This window comes from Ranitomeya imitator, chromosome 5, assembly GCF_032444005.1.
Source record: "Ranitomeya imitator isolate aRanImi1 chromosome 5, aRanImi1.pri, whole genome shotgun sequence".
In the NCBI taxonomy this organism is placed as follows: Eukaryota; Metazoa; Chordata; class Amphibia; order Anura; family Dendrobatidae; genus Ranitomeya; species Ranitomeya imitator.
This window is the reverse complement of record NC_091286.1, coordinates 23811892-23832864: the sequence shown is the minus strand read 5'-3', so window position 1 is coordinate 23832864 and position 20973 is coordinate 23811892. Positions and strand designations below refer to the sequence as shown.

At 43.8% G+C, this 20973-nt stretch overlaps 1 protein-coding gene across 1 annotated transcript in view; it reads right to left on the bottom strand.

Annotated features, from left to right (window-relative positions):
* Positions 1-20973, bottom strand: part of CNIH3 (cornichon family AMPA receptor auxiliary protein 3) — a 78614-nt gene that overhangs the window by 36782 nt on the left and 20859 nt on the right. Inside the window, exon 2 of the mRNA XM_069768424.1 lies at positions 2801-2869. Coding sequence (XP_069624525.1) covers positions 2801-2869 — 69 coding nt within the window. The remainder of the gene's footprint in view (positions 1-2800; positions 2870-20973) is intronic.

Genomic DNA, 20973 nt, shown 5'->3' with positions numbered 1-20973 from the left:
CCCTAAACAGTAGTCCCCTCAGGTACGCCTTCATTGCATCCCAAATTGTAAGAGCGTCGGCGCTTCCATCATTTAAGAGAAAGAATTCCGCCACCTCCCGTCCTATACTTTCCAACTCAATACTCTGTAGCCAATTAGGATGAATCTTCCATTCTCTCCCACTTAGCGAGCGAGCCCCCTCCAATCTAACCTCTACTTCAATTGGACTATGGTCCGACAAGGCCCTTGGCAGATATCTCACCTCCCCAACCAATGTGTCCAAAATCCTGTTACCCAGAGCCATATCAATCCTAGAGAGTGTGGCATGTGCCGGTGAATAACATGAGTACCCTCTCTCCCCCACATGTCTAACCCTCCACAGATCAATCAAACCTATCTCCTGTATATAGGTGCCAAATGTCGTTATGTGTCCCTCCGACCTATTCTGAGTATTTTTATTTTTATCCCAATATTCATCACAGATGTTATTTAGATCTCCGATAATTATTAACGGTGTCGGTCCCCATTTTTCCACTCGCTCCATTACTTCTCTAATCTTCCTGCTAGAGTAGGGAGGCGGAATATACATCGCGGCAACACACAGCATCACTCCATACAGTATACACCGTAATAGTACATACTGTCCCTCCACGTCCACATATACCTTCACCTCCTCATACTGAACTCCCGCTGGAACCAAGATTGAGACTCCTCTTGCATACGTGGAGAAGGTAGAATGATATCCCCTCTGGATCCATCGTCTATTCAAAACATCCACTTTTTCCCTTACCAAATGCGTCTCCAGCAAGCATATCATTGAGGCCCTTTGGTCTCTTGCATATTGCAAACACGCAGCACGTCTAGATTTCTCCCCTAGGCCTCTCACATTCCAGCACAAAATCTTAAAACGGGTCCCCATCACTTGGCTCATCTTCACTATAAGTATCATCAATTTTGAGCTCAGGCTGTCTAACTACCCTCCCCCCCCCCCCCTCCCAACTCCCCCTCCCACCCTTCCCCCCTCACATCTAACCATTCCACCTCTTTCCAAGAGTGGGGCATCATCGCCCATAGCGAACACTCCGTTTGGCATTACCTTCCCAACCCTCCTCCCACCACTGTACATAACAGGATTTCAGACATTTTGAAAAATAACGTTCTCAAAACATTTTAACTTAGAATTATTTGCACACACAAGAAGTCTGCATAAACTTAAAATATGTCGCAAACCCTTCCTCCCCCTTTCCCAGCAGCCATTACACCATCCCTTTCCCTTCTTCCCCCCCCACACCCCCTGAGTTGTCAATCACATGACTCTTTCCCAACTGACAGATAAGTAAACAACTTCAGACTCTTCCCACAGTTTCAGTCTCCTTTTCCTTTAAGCTTTTTAGCATTAATATCGATCCACTGGGTAGCGTCCTCCGGCTTCTGGAAAAAATGAATTTTATCAAACGCCACCACCCTCAGTCTTGCTGGGAACATCATGGAATACTGCACACCCAATTCCCTCAGCCGTCTCTTGATACCCGTGAACATCATCCGTTGTTTCTGCACCAGAGTAGAATAGTCTGGGTATATAGCAATCTTTTGACCTTCAACTGTCAGATCCGTCATGTCTCTGGCCTTCCTCAGGATAATGTCTCTGTCTCTATAGTTTAGAATTTTGGCGAGCATGGTACGGGGATTCGCTCCAGGGACAGGTGGTTTCGGCGGGACCCTATGCGCTCTTTCTACCGCGAACACTTTTGTTAGCGCCATATCTCCAAATGTCTCTAACAGCCATTTTTCAATATATTCCGTTGGATTCCTCCCTTCAGCTTTTTCAGGGATGCCCACTATGCGAATATTATTTCTTCTGGACCTGTTCTCAAGGTCCTCATTTTTCGCAGCCAATTCAGCTATTGCTTGAGTGAACTTTTTCTCTGCTTTTTGCAGCTGCACTATATGGTCTTCTGCAGTGCTCACTCTCTCCTCTACCTCCCCCACACGTTTGTCAATCTTCTGCATGGCTGCGTTTATCTGGGCTGTGTCCCCCTTAACCTCCTGTATCTGTATGGTCAGAGATTGTTTACATGAAGAGACTAGCGCAAAAACGTCTCTTAGGGTAGGCTCAGCTTCTGGCGCCATTTCCTCGGGTCCCCCTTCTGCCACCGCCATTTTACTCTCCTTTCTCCCCTGTTGTACCTCATGTTCTCCTGCTGGGCTCTCCTCCTCCTCCTCCTCTTCGGTATCAGCTCCGGCTCCCTCCTCTGCGGCCTCCGCTCTCGCAAACTGCTGGAGCTTTGCCGCTACCTCCATGCGCTTTCTGCATGCGGCGTTCTCCTTGTCTGCCTTTTCCCTCAAGTCGGCGCCATCTTGGATTGCGCCTGCATCCCCGGCTCCCGCGTCCTTCTGCCGTCTCCTGGTCATGTTCGTCGGTTCCAGCGCTACCGAACAGCACCGCCGGCCTCTCCAAGTCTCCCCGCAGCCAGTAAGCCCCCGCAGGGACCAAACAGCAGCGGCTCTGCAGGATTTTACAATATACAGCGGCGGGAGCTCACAGCCGCACGTCCGCTCACATGGACTCTCAGGCCACGCCCCAATACTACAACTTTCATCCAGTGGCTGGCAGGACATGCCGGGAGTCGGTGAATTACAGGTAGTAGTACCCCTAAATAGGACAATAGACACCTAACACTACCAGACAGTGCCAGTAACCCAAGAATGTGCCACTTAGGGGGCAAATTGGTGGCGCAAAAATGACTTCTACGACTGACCTGTGATCCTAAGACAAAGCAATAATTCTCAGAGCACAGAAACGTCTTCAAAGACGACTTACCGCGTGCGCAGGATTACACTGATCAATTGGGCTTTTGAAGTCTGTTCTTAATTCATCAAAGGCAATTATCTGCAAGAAATGATGAGAGCGTTCTTAGTCCCGAGCAGCGGATCTGCACGAAATTTCATGAGCCACATTATCCCGCTTATTTCCAACCATCAAAGCATCTGCAGATACATTATGTAATGGCATGCCTGCATTTAATACCTTGTGCTATAAAATCTGACAAATGTTATATACTGTACATATAAGAATATGCAACATTACATCAATCAGTACAGTGTACAATGCCGCTCCTCCCTGCCCACGGACAATGATTGACAGGTCTTTCCATCTACACGCACGCAGGAAGAGATCTGTCACTTAAAGGGATCAGGCTGGGAGAGCGGCTTTTAAACCCTTGACCATTTTCCATTTTTTAATTACAGTTAGGTCCATATATATTTGGACAGAGACAACATTTTTCTAATTTTGGTTATAGACATTACCACAATGAATTTTAAACAAAACAATTCAGATGCAGTTGAAGTTCAGACTTTCAGCTTTCATTTGAGGGTATCCACATTAAAATTGGATGAAGGGTTTAGGAGTTTCAGCTCCTTAACATGTGCCACCCTGTTTTTAAAGGGACCAAAAGTAATTGGACAATTGACTCCAAGGCTATTTCATGGACAGGTGTGGGCAATCCCTTCATTATGTCATTCTCAATTAAGCAGATAAAAGGCCTGGAGTTGATTTGAGGTGTGGTGCTAGAATTTGGAAGGTTTTGCTGTGAAGTAAACATGAGGTCAAAGGAGCTCTCTGTATAGGTGAAACAAGCCATCCTTAAGCTGCGAAAACAGAAAAAACCCATCCGAGAAATTGCTACAATATTAGTTGTGGCAAAATCTACAATTTGGTACATCCTGAGAAAGAAAGAAAGCACTGGTGAACTCATGAATGCAAAAAGACCTGGGTGCCCACGGAAGACAACAGTGGTGGATGATCGTAGAATAATCTCCATGGTGAAGAGAAACCCCTTCACAACAGCCAACCAAGTGATCAACACTCTCCAGGAGGTCGGCGTATCAATATCCAAATCTACCATAAAGAGAAGACTGCATGAAAGTAAATACAGAGGGTTCACTGCACGGTGCAAGCAACTCATAAGCATCGAGAATAAAAACTCTAGACTGGACTTTGCTAAAAAACATCTAAAAAAGCCAGCACAGTTCTGGAAGAACATTCTTTGGACAGATGAAACCAAGATCAACCTCTACCAGAATGGTGGAAAGAGAAAAGTATGGCGAAGGCGTGGTACAGCTCATGATCCAAAGCACACAACATCCTCTGTAAAACACGGCGGAGGCAGTGTGATGGCTTGGGCATGCATGGCTGCCAGTGGCACTGGGTCACTAGTGTTTATTGATGATGTGACACAGGACAGAAGCAGCCGAATGAATTCTGAGGTATTCAGAAACATACTGTGTGCTCAGATCCAGCCAAATGCAGCCAAACTGATTGATCGTCGTTTCATACTACAGATGGACAATGACCCAAAACATAAAGCCGAAGCAACCCAGGAGTTTATTAAAGCAAAGAAGTGGAATATTCTTGAATGGCCAAGTCAGTCATCTGATCTCAACCCAATTGAGCAGCATTTCACTTGTTAAAGACTAAACTTCAGACAGAAAGGCCCACATACAAACAGCAACTGAAAACCACCACAGTGAAGGCCTGGCAGAGCATCAAAAAGGAGGAAACACAGCGTCTTGTGATGTCCATGCGTTCAAGACTTCAGGCAGTCATTGCCAACAAAGGGTTTTCAACCAAGTACTGAAAATGAACATTTTATTTAAAATTATTGAATCTGTCCAATTACTTTTGGTCTCTTTAAAAACAGGGGTGGCACATGTTAAGGAGCTGAAACTCCTAAACCCTTCATCCAATTTTAATGTGGATACCCTCAAATGAAAGCAGAAAGTCTGTACATCAACTGCATCTGAATTGTTTTGTTTAAAATTCATTGTGGTAATGTCTATAACCAAAATTAGAAAAATGTTGTCTCTGTCCAAATATATATGGACCTAACTGTACACTGTTTAATGATCAGATACATTTATATATTTATATTTTGATAGATTGGATATGTATGAACAGAGCGATACTAAATATATGCTTTTTTTTATTGTTTTATGTTTAATGGGGGTGATTTGAACTTTTGTGTTTTTTTCATAGTTTGGAAAACTTTTTTTTTAACTTTTTACTGTATTTATTAGTCCCCTTAGGGCACTTGAAGCGTCTTCATCTGAATGGGTACCTGTGAAACCTCTTCTTAGACTAAATTTCTCTCTCTCTGTGGAGGGGTAATGGACCATTCATATGAAGACGTTTATTCTCAGCGAGGAAAGGAAAGTCTAGGACCTGGTATACGAGAGATGCCCTAATGTGGCTACCAGGTACACATGAATAGGCCAATTTATGCAATAAACGCTCTCATTTTTTCATATTTCTAGTGCAGTGATGCAGTTCAATTTTCATGCTTTATGTTTGCATGTTTTAGCGCCGCAGTGTGCTGCCTTATTTATTTGACTGTATATGAGTTGGTGACTCTAGGTTCAGCACCTGTTCACACTTAGTCTATGTTTGGATGTGACGGTCAGTTTTTTGAAATTTGGCCTTTATTCTGGGCCCCATCCTGGTATAAATATCCTCCATCCTAGTAAATGTCCCCCGTTCTACCGCTGTTCTTTAATCTAAGGAAAAAGAAAAATATTATACTCAAGAAGGGTGTACATACAAGTCATGGGGCCCCATAGCAGAAGAATAATGCACAGTCCATAGTCCTCCATATAGTATAATTCACTTCTCAAAGTCCTCCATACAGTATAATGCACAGCCCATATCCTTCATAAAATATAATGCACAGCCCATAGTCATGCATGTTGTATAATGCACAGCCCATAGTCATCCATATAGTATAATGCACAGCCCATAGTCATCCATATAGTATAATGCACAGCCCATAGTCATCCATGTAGTATAATGCACAGCCCACAGTCATCCACATAGTATAATGCACAGCCCATTATCATCTATGTAGTATAATGTACAGCTCATAATCATCCATGTAGTATAATGCACAGCCCATAGTCATCCATGTAGTATAATGCACAGCCCATAGTCATCCATGTAGTATAATACACAGCCCATAGTCATTAATGTTGTATAATGCACAGCTCATAGTCATCCATATAGTATAATGCACAGCCCATAGTCATTAATGTTGTATAATGCACAGCTCATAGTCATCCATATAGTATAATGCACAGCCCATAGTCCTCCATGTAGTATAATGCACAGCCCATAGTCATCCATATAGTATAATGCACAGCCCATAGTCATCCATGTAGTATAATGCACAGCCCATAGTCATCTATGTAGTATAATGTACAGCTCATAATCATCCATGTAGTATAATGCACAACCCATAGCGATACATGTAGTATAATGCACAGCCCATAGTCATCCATGTAGTATAATGCACAGCCCATAGTCATTAATGTTGTATAATGCACAGCCCATAGTCATCCATATAGTATAATGCACAACCCATAGCCATACATGTAGTATAATGCACAGCCCATAGTCATCCATGTAGTATAATGCACAGCCTATAGTCATTCATGTAGTATAATGCACAGCCTATAGTCATCCATGTAGTATAATGCACAGCCCATAGTCATTCATGTAGTATAATGCACAGCCTATAGTCATCCATGTAGTATAATGCACAGCCTATAGTCATCCATGTAGTATAATGCACAGCCCATAGTCATTCATGTAGTATAATGCACAGCCCATAGTCATCCATATAGTATAATACACAGCCTATAGTCATCCATGTAGTATAATGCACAGCCTATAGTCATCCATACAGTATAATGCACAGCCTATAGTCATCCATGTAGTATAATGCACAGCCTATAGTCATCCATGTAGTAGAATGCACAGCCTATAGTCATCCATATAGTATAATGCACAGCCTATAGTCATTCATGTTGTATAATGCACAGCCCATAGTCATCCATATAGTATAATGCACAGCCTATAGTCATCCATATAGTATAATGCACAGCCTATAGTCATCCATGTAGTAGAACGCACAGCCTATAGTCATTCATATAGTATAATGCACAGCCCATAGTCATTCATATAAATGTATAGATTAGAGCAACATATAATCTAATACGGAGCAACTCCCAATAGTCTATAGACAATAAAGCAGATGGAGTCAAAAAGGCTCATTTATGAATAAAAAGGTATAACATTTATTAAATATATCATCATAAAACAATCTCAGTATATCAATACAAAAGTTAGTTATACAAAAAGAGGGTTTCTCACTATTTGTGCAAGGATCACGGTAAAAGTGTTCCTACACCCACACAAACATAATGTATATCGGCCAGAGGTTCAAGTTCTCAGCACCATGTCTATTACTGTTACAAATAGCCACTAAAACAAAGGCTACTGTTTCAAGATGATAAAGATATTAAAAAGAATGAACCTTACCCATGTTTGCCGCAGTGTGGACGAGGAAACGCCAGCCCCTATAGTCATCCATGTAGTATAATGCACAGCCTATAGTCATCCATGTAGTATAATGCACAGCCTATAGTCATACATGTAGTATAATGCACAGCCTATAGTCATCCATGTAGTATAATGCACAGCCTATAGTCATCCATGTAGTATAATGCACAGCCTATAGTCATCCATATAGTATAATGCACAGCCCAGTCATTCATGTAGTATAATGCACAGCCTATAGTCATCCATGTAGTATAATGCACAGCCCATAGTCATCCATATAGTATAATGCACAGCCTATAGTCATTCATGTTGTATAATGCATAGCCCAAAGTCATCCATGTAGTATAATGCCCAGCCCATAATCATCCATATAGTATAATGCACAGCCCATAGACATCCATGTAGTATAATGCACAACCCATAGTCATCCATGTTGTATAATGCACAGCCCATAGTCATCCATGTTGTATAATGCACATCCCATAGTCATCCATGTTGTATAATGCACAGCCCATAGTCATCCATGTTGTATAATGCACAGCCCACAGACATCCATGTAGTATAATGCACAGCCCAGAGCCAACTGTTCACAGAGTGCTGTATCCAAGCATATTAATGGAAGGTTGAGTGGAAGGAAAAAGTGTAGTAGAAAAAAATGCACAAGGATTCAGCTCGCAATGTCTATCTCCGTAGTAACCCTGACTTTCCATGTGACACGTTACTCGGCAACCTATTGGTCACATAGAGTTTTAAATATGCTGGTGTCCCTCTTCCCTGCCACGCCCCCTGAAGAAGTGTGGACGAAACGTGCGTCGGGGTGGAGGGATGCAGCACTGACACCACATCACCTGTAGGCATGATCTTTCAGGACCATGCAGCCTACTCTTTTTCTACCCTCATATGTTGTGCAGTGACATTAGTGCATATCGAATTTCTGTTGGCGCCCTATTACTGGTTACTGAAGTGGGCGTCCCACTATAGCTCAGCATAGCAGGTGGTCACCCCAACTGCATTGTTCTACTTAGGCAGCCATCTTTCCTACCTCAGCACATGCACTTTACCCTTCTTACAGGCAGTATTTTGCACTCCCTGATCTATGTATGAATTTTTTCTCTATCATTTTCACTTACGTACAGTATATGATTAAAGGTGTCCGTAGCAACTCAGCGTCCCTCACACCTGAGGCATTGGCTTTTATTTTCCTATTATTATCGGTTTGATTATTGATGTTGTATATTTAATCAAAATTGCAATTCATTTCATTTTTTGCATATTTTTCTATTGTGTGCTTTTTCTGTTCACCTCTCTCATGCTGTTGAGAATTTGGTGTTACAGAGGGGATTAATATACAGTGGGGCAAAAAAGTATTTAGTCAGTCAGCAATAGTGCAAGTTCCACCACTTAAAAAGATGAGAGGCGTCTGTAATTTACATCATAGGTAGACCTCAACTATGGGAGACAAACTGAGAAAAAAAATCCAGAAAATCACATTGTCTGTTTTTTTTATCATTTTTTTTGCATTTTATGGTCGAAAATAAGTATTTGGTCAGAAACAAACAATCAAGATTTCTGGCTCTCACAGACCTGTAACTTCTTCTTTAAGAGTCTCCTCTTTCCTCCACTCATTACCTGTAGTAATGGCACCTGTTTAAACTTGTTATCAGTATAAAAAGACACCTGTGCACACCCTCAAACAGTCTGACTCCAAACTCCACTATGGTGAAGACCAAAGAGCTGTCAAAGGACACCAGAAACAAAATTGTAGCCCTGCACCAGGCTGGGAAGACTGAATCTGCAATAGCCAACCAGCTTGGAGTGAAGAAATCAACAGTGGGAGCAATAATTAGAAAATGGAAGACATACAAGACCACTGATAATCTCCCTCGATCTGGGGCTCCACGCAAAATCCCACCCCGTGGGGTCAGAATGATCACAAGAACGGTGAGCAAAAATCCCAGAACCACGCTGGGGACCTAGTGAATGAACTGCAGAGAGCTGGGACCAATGTAACAAGGCCTACCATAAGTAACACACTACGCCACCATGGACTCAGATCCTGCAGTGCCAGACGTGTCCCACTGCTTAAGCCAGTACATGTCCGGTGTTATGAAAGGTAATTCAGAATCACAATGGACATGGAGGTCAGAGCACATACAGTGAACTGACAATAACCCAAAATAATAGAATGAGCTCTGAGACGTGGGAACTCTGCAGACCGCAATCCCTAAGCCTATCAAACCACACTAAAGGTAGCCGTGGAGCGCTCCTGACCAGAACCTAGGCGCCTCGTCACAGCCTGAGAAACTACCTAATCCTGAAGATAGAAAAATAAGCCTACCTTGCCTCAGAGAAATTCCCCAAAGGAAAAGGCAGTCCCCCACATATAATGACTGTGAGTAAGATGAAAACACAAACATAGAGATGAAACAGATTTAGCAAAGTGAGGCCCGACTAGCTGAACAGAACGAGGATAGGGAAGATAACTTTGCGGTCAGCACAAAAACCTATAAAAAACCACGCAGAGGGGACAAAAAGACCCTCCGCACCGACTAACGGTACGGAGGTGGTCCCTCTGCGTCTCAGAGCTTCCAGCAGGCGAGAAAAAACAATAAAGCAAGCTGGACAGAAAAATAGCAACAAAATAACATAAGTAAAACTTAGCTTTGCAGAGCAGCAGGCCACAGGAATGATCCAGAGAAACACAAGTCCAACACTGAAACATTGACAGGAAGCATAGATCAAAGCATCAGGTGGAGTTAAGTAGAGAAGAAGCTAACGAGCTCACCAGATCACCTGAGGGAGGAAACTCAGAAGCTGCAGTACCACTTTCCTCCACAAACGGAAGATCCCAGAGAGAATCAGCCGAAGTACCACTTGTGACCACAGGAGTGAACTCTGCCACAGAATTCACAACAGTACCCCCCCCCCCTTGAGGAGGGGTCACCGAACTCTCACCAGAGCCCCCAGGCCGACCAGGATGAGCCACATGAAAGGCACGAACAAGATCGGGAGCATGGACATCAGAGGCAAAAACCCAGGAATTATCCTCCTGAGCATAACCCTTCCATTTAACCAGATACTGGAGTTTCCGTCTTGAAACACGAGAATCCAAAATCTTCTCCACAATATACTCCAATTCCCCCTCCACCAAAACCGGGGCAGGAGGCTCAACAGATGGAACCATAGGTGCCACGTATCTCCGCAACAATGACCTATGGAATACGTTATGTATGGAATAAGAATCTGGAAGGGTCAGACGAAAAGACACAGGATTAAGAACCTCAGAAATCCTATACGGACCAATAAAACGAGGTTTAAACTTAGGAGAGGAAACCTTCATAGGAATATGACGAGAAGATAACCAAACCAGATCCCCAACACGAAGTCGGGGACCCACACGGCATCTGCGATTAGCGAAAAGTTGAGCCTTCTCCTGGGACAAGGTCAAATTGTCCACTACCTGAGTCCAAATCTGCTGCAACCTGTCCACCACAGTATCCACACCAGGACAGTCCGAAGACTCAACCTGTCCAGAAGAGAAACGAGGATGGAACCCAGAATTGCAGAAAAACGGTGAAACCAAGGTAGCCGAGCTGGCCCGATTATTAAGGGCGAACTCAGCCAAAGGCAAAAAGGAGACCCAGTCATCCTGATCAGCAGAAACAAAGCACCTCAGATATGTTTCCAAGGTCTGATTGGTTCGCTCGGTCTGGCCATTAGTCTGAGGATGGAAAGCCGAGGAAAAAGACAAGTCAATGACCATCCTACCACAAAAGGCTCGCCAAAACCTCGAAACAAACTGGGAACCTCTGTCAGAAACAATATTCTCTGGAATGCCATGCAAACGAACCACATGCTGGAAGAACAAAGGCACCAAATCAGAGGAGGAAGGCAATTTAGACAAGGGTACCAGATGGACCATCTTAGAAAAGCGATCACAGACCACCCAAATGACTGACATCTTTTGAGAAACGGGAAGGTCAGAAATAAAATCCATAGAGATATGTGTCCAAGGCCTCTTCGGGACCGGCAAGGGCAAAAGCAACCCACTGGCACGAGAACAGCAGGGCTTAGCCCGAGCACAAATCCCACAGGACTGCACAAAAGCACGCACATCCCGCGACAGAGGGCCACCAAAAGGATCTAGCCACTAACTCTCTGGTACCAAAGATTCCAGGATGACCAGCCAACACCGAACAATGAAGTTCAGAGATAACTCTATTCGTCCACCTATCAGGGACAAACAGTTTATCCGCTGGGCAACGATCAGGTTTATTAGCCTGAAATTTTTGCAGCACCCGCCGCAAATCAGGGGAGATGGCAGACACAATTACTCCTTCCTTGAGGATACCCGCCGGCTCAGATAAACCCGGAGAGTCGGGTACAAAACTCCTAGACAGAGCATCCGCCTTCACATTTTTAGAGCCCGGAAGGTACGAAATCACAAAGTCAAAACGGGCAAAAAACAACGACCAACGAGCTTGTGTAGGATTCAAGCGCTTGGCAGACTCGAGATAAGTCAAGTTCTTATGATCAGTCAATACCACCACGCGATGCTTAGCTCCTTCAAGCCAATGACGCCACTCCTCGAATGCCCACTTCATGGCCAGCAACTCTCGGTTGCCCACATCATAATTACGCTCAGCAGGCGAAAACTTCCTGGAAAAGAAAGCGCATGGTTTCATCACTGAGCAATCAGAACCTCTCTGCGACAAAACAGCCCCTGCTCCAATCTCAGAAGCATCAACCTCGACCTGGAACGGAAGAGAAACATCTGGTTGACACAACACAGGGGCAGAAGAAAAACGATGCTTCAACTCTTGAAAAGCTTCCACAGCAGCAGAAGACCAATTGACCACATCAGCACCCTTCTTGGTCAAATCGGTCAATGGTTTAGCAATACTAGAAAAATTGCAGATGAAGCGACGATAAAAATTAGCAAAGCCCAGCAACTTTTGCAGACTTTTCAGAGATGTCGGCTGAGTCCAATCATGGATGGCTTGGACCTTAACAGGATCCATCTCGATAGTAGAAGGGGAAAAGATGAACCCCAAAAATGAAACCTTCTGCACACCAAAGAGACACTTTGATCCCTTCACAAACAAAGAATTAGCACGCAGGACCTGAAAAACCGTTCTGACCTGCTTCACATGAGACTCCCAATCATCCGAGAAGATCAAAATGTCATCCAAGTACACAATCAGGAATTTATCCAGGTACTCTCGGAAGATGTCATGCATAAAGGACTGAAACACTGATGGAGCATTGGCAAGTCCGAACGGCATCACGAGATACTCAAAATGACCCTCGGGCGTATTAAATGCAGTTTTCCATTCATCACCTTGCTTAATTCGCACCAGATTATACGCACCACGAAGATCTATCTTTGTGAACCAACTAGCCCCCTTAATCCGAGCAAACAGATCAGATAACAATGGCAAGGGGTACTGAAATTTAACCGTGATCTTATTAAGAAGGCGGTAATCTATACAAGGTCTCAGCGAACCATCCTTCTTGGCTACAAAAAAGAACCCTGCTCCTAATGGCGACGATGACGGGCGAATATGCCCCTTCTCCAGGGATTCCTTCACATAACTGCGCATAGCGGTGTGCTCAGGCACGGACAAATTAAACAATCGACCTTTTGGGAATTTACTACCAGGAATCAAATTGATAGCACAATCACAATCCCTATGCGGAGGTAGGGTATTGGACCTGGGCTCATCAAATACATCCCGGTAATCAGACAAGAACTCTGGGACCTCAGAAGGAGTGGATGACGAAATTGACAGAAATGGAACATCACCATGTACCCCCTGACAACCCCAGCTGGACACCGACATGGATTTCCAATCTAATACTGGATTATGGGCTTGTAGCCATGGCAACCCCAACACGACCACATCATGCAAATTATGCAACACCAGAAAGCGAATAACCTCCTGATGTGCAGGAGCCATGCACATGGTCAGCTGGGTCCAGTATTGAGGCTTATTCTTGGCCAAAGGCGTAGCATCAATTCCTCTCAATGGAATAAGACACTGCAAGGGCTCCAAGAAAAACCAACAACGCTTAGCATATTCCAAGTCCATCAAATTCAGGGCAGCGCCTGAATCCACAAATGCCATGACAGAATATGATGACAAAGAGCAGATCAAGGTAACGGACAGAAGAAATTTTGACTGTACAGTACCAATGGTGGCAGACCTAGCGAACCGCTTAGTGCACTTAGGACAATCAGAGATAGCATGAGTGGAATCACCACAGTAGAAACACAGCCCATTCAGACGTCTATGTTCTTGCCGTTCAACTCTGGTCAAGGTCCTATCACACTGCATAGGCTCAGGTTTAAGCTCAGGTAATACCGCCAAATGGTGCACAGGTTTACGCTCACGCAAGCGTCGACCGATCTGAATAGCCAAAGACATAGACTCATTCAAACCAGCAGGCATAGGAAATCCCACCATGACATCCTTAAGGGCTTCAGAGAGACCCTTTCTGAATATTGCTGCCAGCGCAGATTCATTCCATTGAGTGAGCACTGACCACTTTCTAAATTTCTGACAATATACCTCTATCTCATCCTGAGCATGACAAAGAGCCAGCAAATTTTTTTCTGCCTGATCCACTGAATTAGGCTCATCGTACAGCAACCCAAGCGCCAGGAAAAACGCATCGATATTACTCAATGCAGGATCTCCTGACGCAAGAGAAAACGCCCAGTCCTGAGGGTCGCCGCGCAAAAAAGAAATGACGATCCTAACCTGTTGAATTGGGTCACCAGAAGAGCGAGGTTTCAAAGCCAGAAATAGTTTACAATTATTTTTGAAACTCAGAAATTTAGTTCTATCTCCAAAAAAACAAATCTGGAATAGGAATTCTCGGTTCAAGCAAAGAATTCTGGACCACAAAATCTTGAATATTTTGAACTCTTGCCGTGAGCTGATCCACACATGAAGACAGACCTTTAATGTCCATTGCTACACCTGTGTCCTGAACCACCCAAATGTCTAGGGGAAAAAAAAGACAAAACACAGTGCAAAGAAAAAAAAATGGTCTCAGAACTTCTTTTTTCCCTCTATTGAGAATCATTAGCACTTTTGGCTTCCTGTACTGTTATGAAAGGCAATTCAGAATCACAATGGACATGGAGGTCAGAGCACATACAGTGAACTGACAATAACCCAAAATAATAGAACGAGCTCTGAGACGTGGGAACTCTGCAGACCGCAATCCCTAAGCCTATCAAACCACACTAAAGGTAGCCGTGGAGCGCTCCTGACCAGAACCTAGGCGCCTCGTCACAGCCTGAGAAACTACCTAATCCTGAAGATAGAAAAATAAGCCTACCTTGCCTCAGAGAAATTCCCCAAAGGAAAAGGCAGCCCCCCACATATAATGACTGTGAGTAAGATGAAAACACAAAAATAGAGATGAAACAGATTTAGCAAAGTGAGGCCCGACTAGCTGAACAGAACGAGGATAGGGAAGATAACTTTGCGGTCAGCACAAAAACCTATAAAAAACCACGCAGAGGGAACAAAAAGACCCTCCGCACCGACTAACGGTACGGAGGTGGTCCCTCTGCGTCTCAGAGCTTCCAGCAGGCGAGAAAAACCAATAAAGCAAGCTGGACAGAAAAATAGCAACAAAATAACATAAGCAAAACTTAGCTTTGCAGAGCAGCAGGCCACAGGAATGATCCAGGGAAAAAACAAGTCCCACACTGAAACATTGACAGGAAGCATAGATCAAAGCATCAGGTGGAGTTAAGTAGAGAAGAAGCTAACGAGCTCACCAGATCACCTGAGGGAGGAAACTCAGAAGCTGCAGTACCACTTTCCTCCACAAACGGAAGATCCCAGAGAGAATCAGCCGAAGTACCACTTGTGACCACAGGAGTGAACTCTGCCACAGAATTCACAACAGTCCGGGCCCGTCTGAAGTTTGCTAGTGAGCATTTGGATGATCCAGAGGAGTTTTGGGAGAATGTCCTATGGTCTGATGAAACCAAACTGGAACTGTTTGGTAGAAACACAACTTGTCGTGTTTTGAGGAAAAAGAATACTGAGTTGCATCCATCAAACACCATACCTACTGTAAAGCATGGTGGTGGAAACATCATGCTTTGGGGCTGTTTCTCTGCAAAGGGGCCAGGACGACTGATCTGGGTACATGAAAGAATGAATGGGGCCATGTATCGTGAGATTTTGAGTGCAAACCTCCTTCCATCAGCAAGGGCATTGAAGATGAAACGTGGCTGGGTCTTTCAACATGACAATGATCCAAAGCACACCGCCAGGGCAATGAAGGAGTGGCTTCGTAAGAAGCATTTCAAGGTCCTGGAGTGGCCTAGCCAGTCTCCAGATCTCAACCCTATAGAAAACCTTTGGAGGGAGTTGAAAGTCCGTGTTGCCAAGCGAAAAGCCAAAAACATCACTGCTCTAGAGGAGATCTGCATGGAGGAATGGGCCAACATACCAACAACAGTGTGTGGCAACCTTGTGAAGACTTACAGAAAACGTTTGACCTCTGTCATTGCCAACAAAGGATATATTACAAAGTATTGAGATGAAATTTTGGTTCTGACCAAATACTTATTTTCCACCATAATATGCAAATAAAATGTAAAAAAAAACAGACAATGTGATTTTCTGGATTTTTTTTCTCAGTTTGTCTCCCATAGTTGAGGTCTACCTATGATGTAAATTACAGACGCCTCTCATCTTTTTAAGTGGTGGAACTTGCACTATTGCTGACTGACTAAATACCTTTTTGCCCCACTGTATCTGATTTATCTGACCATCTACCTATATCAATAAGGGGTAATTGGAGCAGCAGAAGCTACGGTATTTATTCTAGTAATTTATGGTGGTCTCAGTAACCAGACCCCACTACTAATATCTTTCCAAGTAATAAATCATAACATTTTGTCCATACTTGCTTCAATTCTTTTATTTTTGTAATGTAAGTTTTGGGGGAAAATAGCTAAAAATATAGAAAAAGTAACAATTTCAATCCACACATAAATATACATACTGTATATACTGAATATACATACTGTATTTACTGAATATATATACACGTATACCGTACATATATAATGTGTGTCCCCATTAATCCCCATTATTATTTTACAACCAAGAGCAAGAAAATCCCCACGAGTCGTAATAACTTCACCCCTCGCATCCCGAACAATATCACTATACTGTATGTTATAGAGTGCTACTGGGGAGGGGGCACATATTTATTCACTTGCCAGAGATGAATAATTTCTTCATACGCTTATTTTTCAGGCTGCAAGTGAGGAATTAACTCTAATGTGACTCAATACAAATGCTAATTTCCGTTTTTCTTCAGGCTGAGAATAACAAGCTGTGAAAAGTTTATAAAGCGTTCCGAGGTCTCCATCACTGCGCGCCCCCCGGAGAGGATGAGTCCTGTAGAATCAGGAATGGAAATCTTCAGGTTCCCTCATTATAATCTAATTTCTTCCCGTGCCCTGTGATGTCAGCTGCCGCTCCGAGCAGTTACATTACGCGGATCTGGAATACTGCGATGCTTCATGTGAATAATGCGCTACCTGTTTATCATAGCACTCGTTATGATCATTGCAGAGCGGTATTATATGGCACTGTGCTGTTCTGATTCCTTTTTATCATAGCTGGGATGCTCTGCGTGTCCTGACATCTTTTTATCATAGCTGCGATGCTCTGCCTGCCCTGACTCCTTTCTGTCATACTGTACCTGTGATATTCTATGTGTCCTAACACTTTTCTATCATAGCAAAGATGCTCTGCATGTCCTGAGTCCTTTCTATCATAGCTGCAATGCTCTGCCTGTCCTCACATCTTTCTATCATAGCTGCAATGCTGTCTGTCCTGACATCTTTCTATTATAGCTGCAATACCCTGCATGTCCTGACTCCTTTCTATCATAGCTGCGATATTCTGTGTCCCGACACTTTTCTATCGTAGCTAAGATGCTCTGCGTGTCCTGAGTCCTTTCTATCATAGCTGCAATGCTCTGCCTGTCCTGAAAACTTTCTATCATAGCTGCAATGCTCTGCCTGTCCTCACACCTATCATAGCTGCAATGCTCTGCCTGTCCTCACACCTTTCTATCATAGCTACAATGCTCTGCCTGTCCTCACACCTTTCTATCATAGCTGCAATGCTCTGCCTGTCCTCACACCTTTCTATCATAGCTGCAATGCTCTGCCTGTTCTGACATCTTTCTATTATAGCTGCAATACCCTGCATGTCCTGACTCCTTTCTATCATAGCTGCGATATTCTGTGTCCCGACACTTTTCTATCGTAGCTAAGATGCTCTGCGTGTCCTGAGTCCTTTCTATCATAGCTGCAATGCTCTGCCTGTCCTGAAAACTTTCTATCATAGCTGCAATGCTCTGCCTGTCCTCACACCTATCATAGCTGCAATGCTCTGCCTGTCCTCACACCTTTCTATCATAGCTACAATGCTCTGCCTGTCCTCACACCTTTCTATCATAGCTGCAATGCTCTGCCTGTCCTCACACCTTTCTATCATAGCTGCAATGCTCTGCCTGTCCTGACATCTTTCTATTATAGCTGCAATACCCTGCATGTCCTGACTCTTTTCTATCATAGCTGCGATATTCTGTGTCCCGACACTTTTCTATTGTAGCTAAGATGGTCTGCGTGTCCTGAGTCCTTTCTATCAAAGCTGCGATGATCTGCATGTCCTCCTAGCTATCAAGCAACAATGCTCTGCATGTCCTCCTTTTTATTATACAGTAGCTGTGATGCTCTGTTTCCTGACACCTTTCTACTGTAGCTAAGATGCTCTGCGTGTCCTGAGTAGTTTCTATCATAGCTGCGATGCTTTGCATTTTCAGAGTCCTTTCTATCATAGCTATGTTTATTAGCATTTTTGGACCCTTTTCATCGTAACTGTGATGCTCTGTGTGTCCTGACACCTTTCTACCATAGCTGCGATGATCTGTGTGCCCTTATTTTTCTATCATAGCTGCAATGCTGTTTATGATCTGACTCCTTTCTAACATAGCTGTGATGCTCTGCGTGTCCCGACACGGTTCTATCATAGCTGTGATGCTCTGCGTGTCCCGACACCGTTCTATCATAGCTGTGATGCTCTGCGAGTCCCAACACTGTTCTATCATAGCTGTGATGCTCTGCGTGTCCCGACACCGTTCTATCATAGCTGTGATGCTCTGCGTGTCCCAACACCGTTCTATCATAGCTGTGATGCTCTGCGTGTCCCAACACGGTCCTATCATAGCTGTGATGCTCTGCGTGTCCTGACACCGTTCTATCATAGCTGTGATGCTCTGCGTGTCCCAACACGGTTCTATCATAGCTGTGATGCTCTGCGTGTCCCGACACTGTTCTATCATAGCTGTGATGCTCTGTGTATCCTGACCCCTTTCTATCATAGCTGCAATGCTCTGCCTGTCCTGACACCTTTCTATCAAAACTGTGATGATCTGTGTGTCCTAATTCCTTTCTACCATAGCTGCGATGCTCTATGTGTCCCCACACCTTTCTATAATAGCTGTAATGCTCTGTGTGTTCTGATTCCTTTTTATCATAGCTGCGATGCTCTGCGTGTCCTGTCCCCTTTCTATCATAGCTGCGATGCTCTGTTTGTATACTGTCACCAGCACCATACCAAATCATATAATCTTTGGCAGAATATTTCCTAATCTTGCCTCCATAGAATATACATACAGTATATGCAGGAGAAGATGACGTAATCATTTCTTTTACACTCCAGGAATAATTTGCACAGTCTGCTCTTCCACCCATTAATCGCCCTGGAGGGGAGCGCAGCTCTGCAGGTTAATGCCCCATAACAGCTTGATTTTTTCTGATTGTAGTAAATGGGTTATTTGTTTATATTTGTGACTGGAGGAGGCCGAGAAAATTAAATTAATAAATCCCAAAAGAACAGTAACAAAGTCATCTGCAACTATGTCTTCGGCTCCATAGAGGAGCACTACTACCGGGGAGAGTCACCGAGTCACATTCTCACAACTTCTACCCTGTAGGATATATTTACAGGTGCTTCTCGCAAAATTAGATCATCTAAAAGTTAATTTATTTCAGTTCTTCAATACAAAAAGTGAAACTCATATTATATAGAGTCATTACACACAGAGTGATCTATTTCACGTGTTTATTTATGTTAATGTTGATGATTATGGCTTACAGCCAATGAAAACCCAAAAGTCATTATCTCAGTAAATAAGAATACTTTATAACACCAGCTTGAAAAATTATTTAAAATCCGAAATGTTTTCCTACTGAAATGTATGTTCAGTAAATGCACTCAATACTTGGTCGGGCTCCTTTTGCATTAATTACTGCATCAATGCGGCGTGGCATGGAGGCGATCAGCCTGTGGCGCTGCTGAGGGGTTATGGAAGCCCAGGTTGCTTTGATAGCAGCCTTCAGCTTGTCTGCATTGTTGGGTCTGGTGTCTCATCTTCCTCTTGACAATACTCCATAGATTGTCTTTGGGGTTAAGGTCAGGCGAGTTTGCTGCCAATCAAGCCCAGTGATACTGTTGTTTGTACACCAGGTATTGGTACTTTTGGCAGTGTGGACAGGGGCCAAGTCCTGCTGGAGAATTACATTTCCATCTCCAAAAAGCTTGTCGGCAGAGGGAAGCATGAAGTGCTCTAAAATGTCCTGGTAGACAGCTGCGCTGACTTTGGTCTTGATAGAACACAGTGGACCTACACCAGCAGATGACATGGCTCCCCAAACCATCACTGATTGTGGAGACTTCACACCAGACCTCCAGCAGCTTGGATTGTGGCCTCTCCACTCTTCCTCCAGACTCTAGGACCTTGATTTCCAAATGACATTCAGAATTTACTTTCATCTGAAAACAACACCTTGGACCACTGACAACAGTCCGGTTCTTTTTCTCTTGGCCCAGGTAAGACGCTTCCGGCGTTGTTTATTGGTCATGAGTGGCCGGACACAAGGAATGTGACACTTGTAGCCCATGTCCTGGACACATCTGTGTGTGGTGAAGCATTGACTCCAGCAGCAGTCCACTCCTTGTGAGTCTCCCACAAATTTTTGAATGTCCTTTTCTTAACAATCTTTTCCAGGCTGCCGTTATCCCAGTTTCTTGTGCAATGTTTTCTTCCACACTTTTTCCTTCCGCTCCACTTTCCATTAATCTGCTTGGATACAGCCCTCTGTGAACAGCTGGATTCTTTAGCAATGACGTTTTGTGGCTTCCCCTCCTTGTGGAGTGTGTCAGTGACGCCTTCTGGACAGCTGTCAGGGCAGCAGTCTTCCCCATGATTGTGGAGCTACTGAAACAGACTAAGGAACCTTTATAAACACTTAGGAGCCTTTGCAGGTGTTTTTGTTAATTATTCTAATTTACTGAGATAATTACTTTTGGGTTTTCATTGGCTGTAAGCCGTAATCATCAACATAAATTGTAGTAAAAAAATCCAGCACTCTAACTTAGCTTTTAGTCAGTGGTTTAATTGAGTCCATGTTAAACAACAGAAACGTTTCGGTCCTAATATTCGGACCTTCCTCAGTCACAGTAATAAGATATGGTTGACAC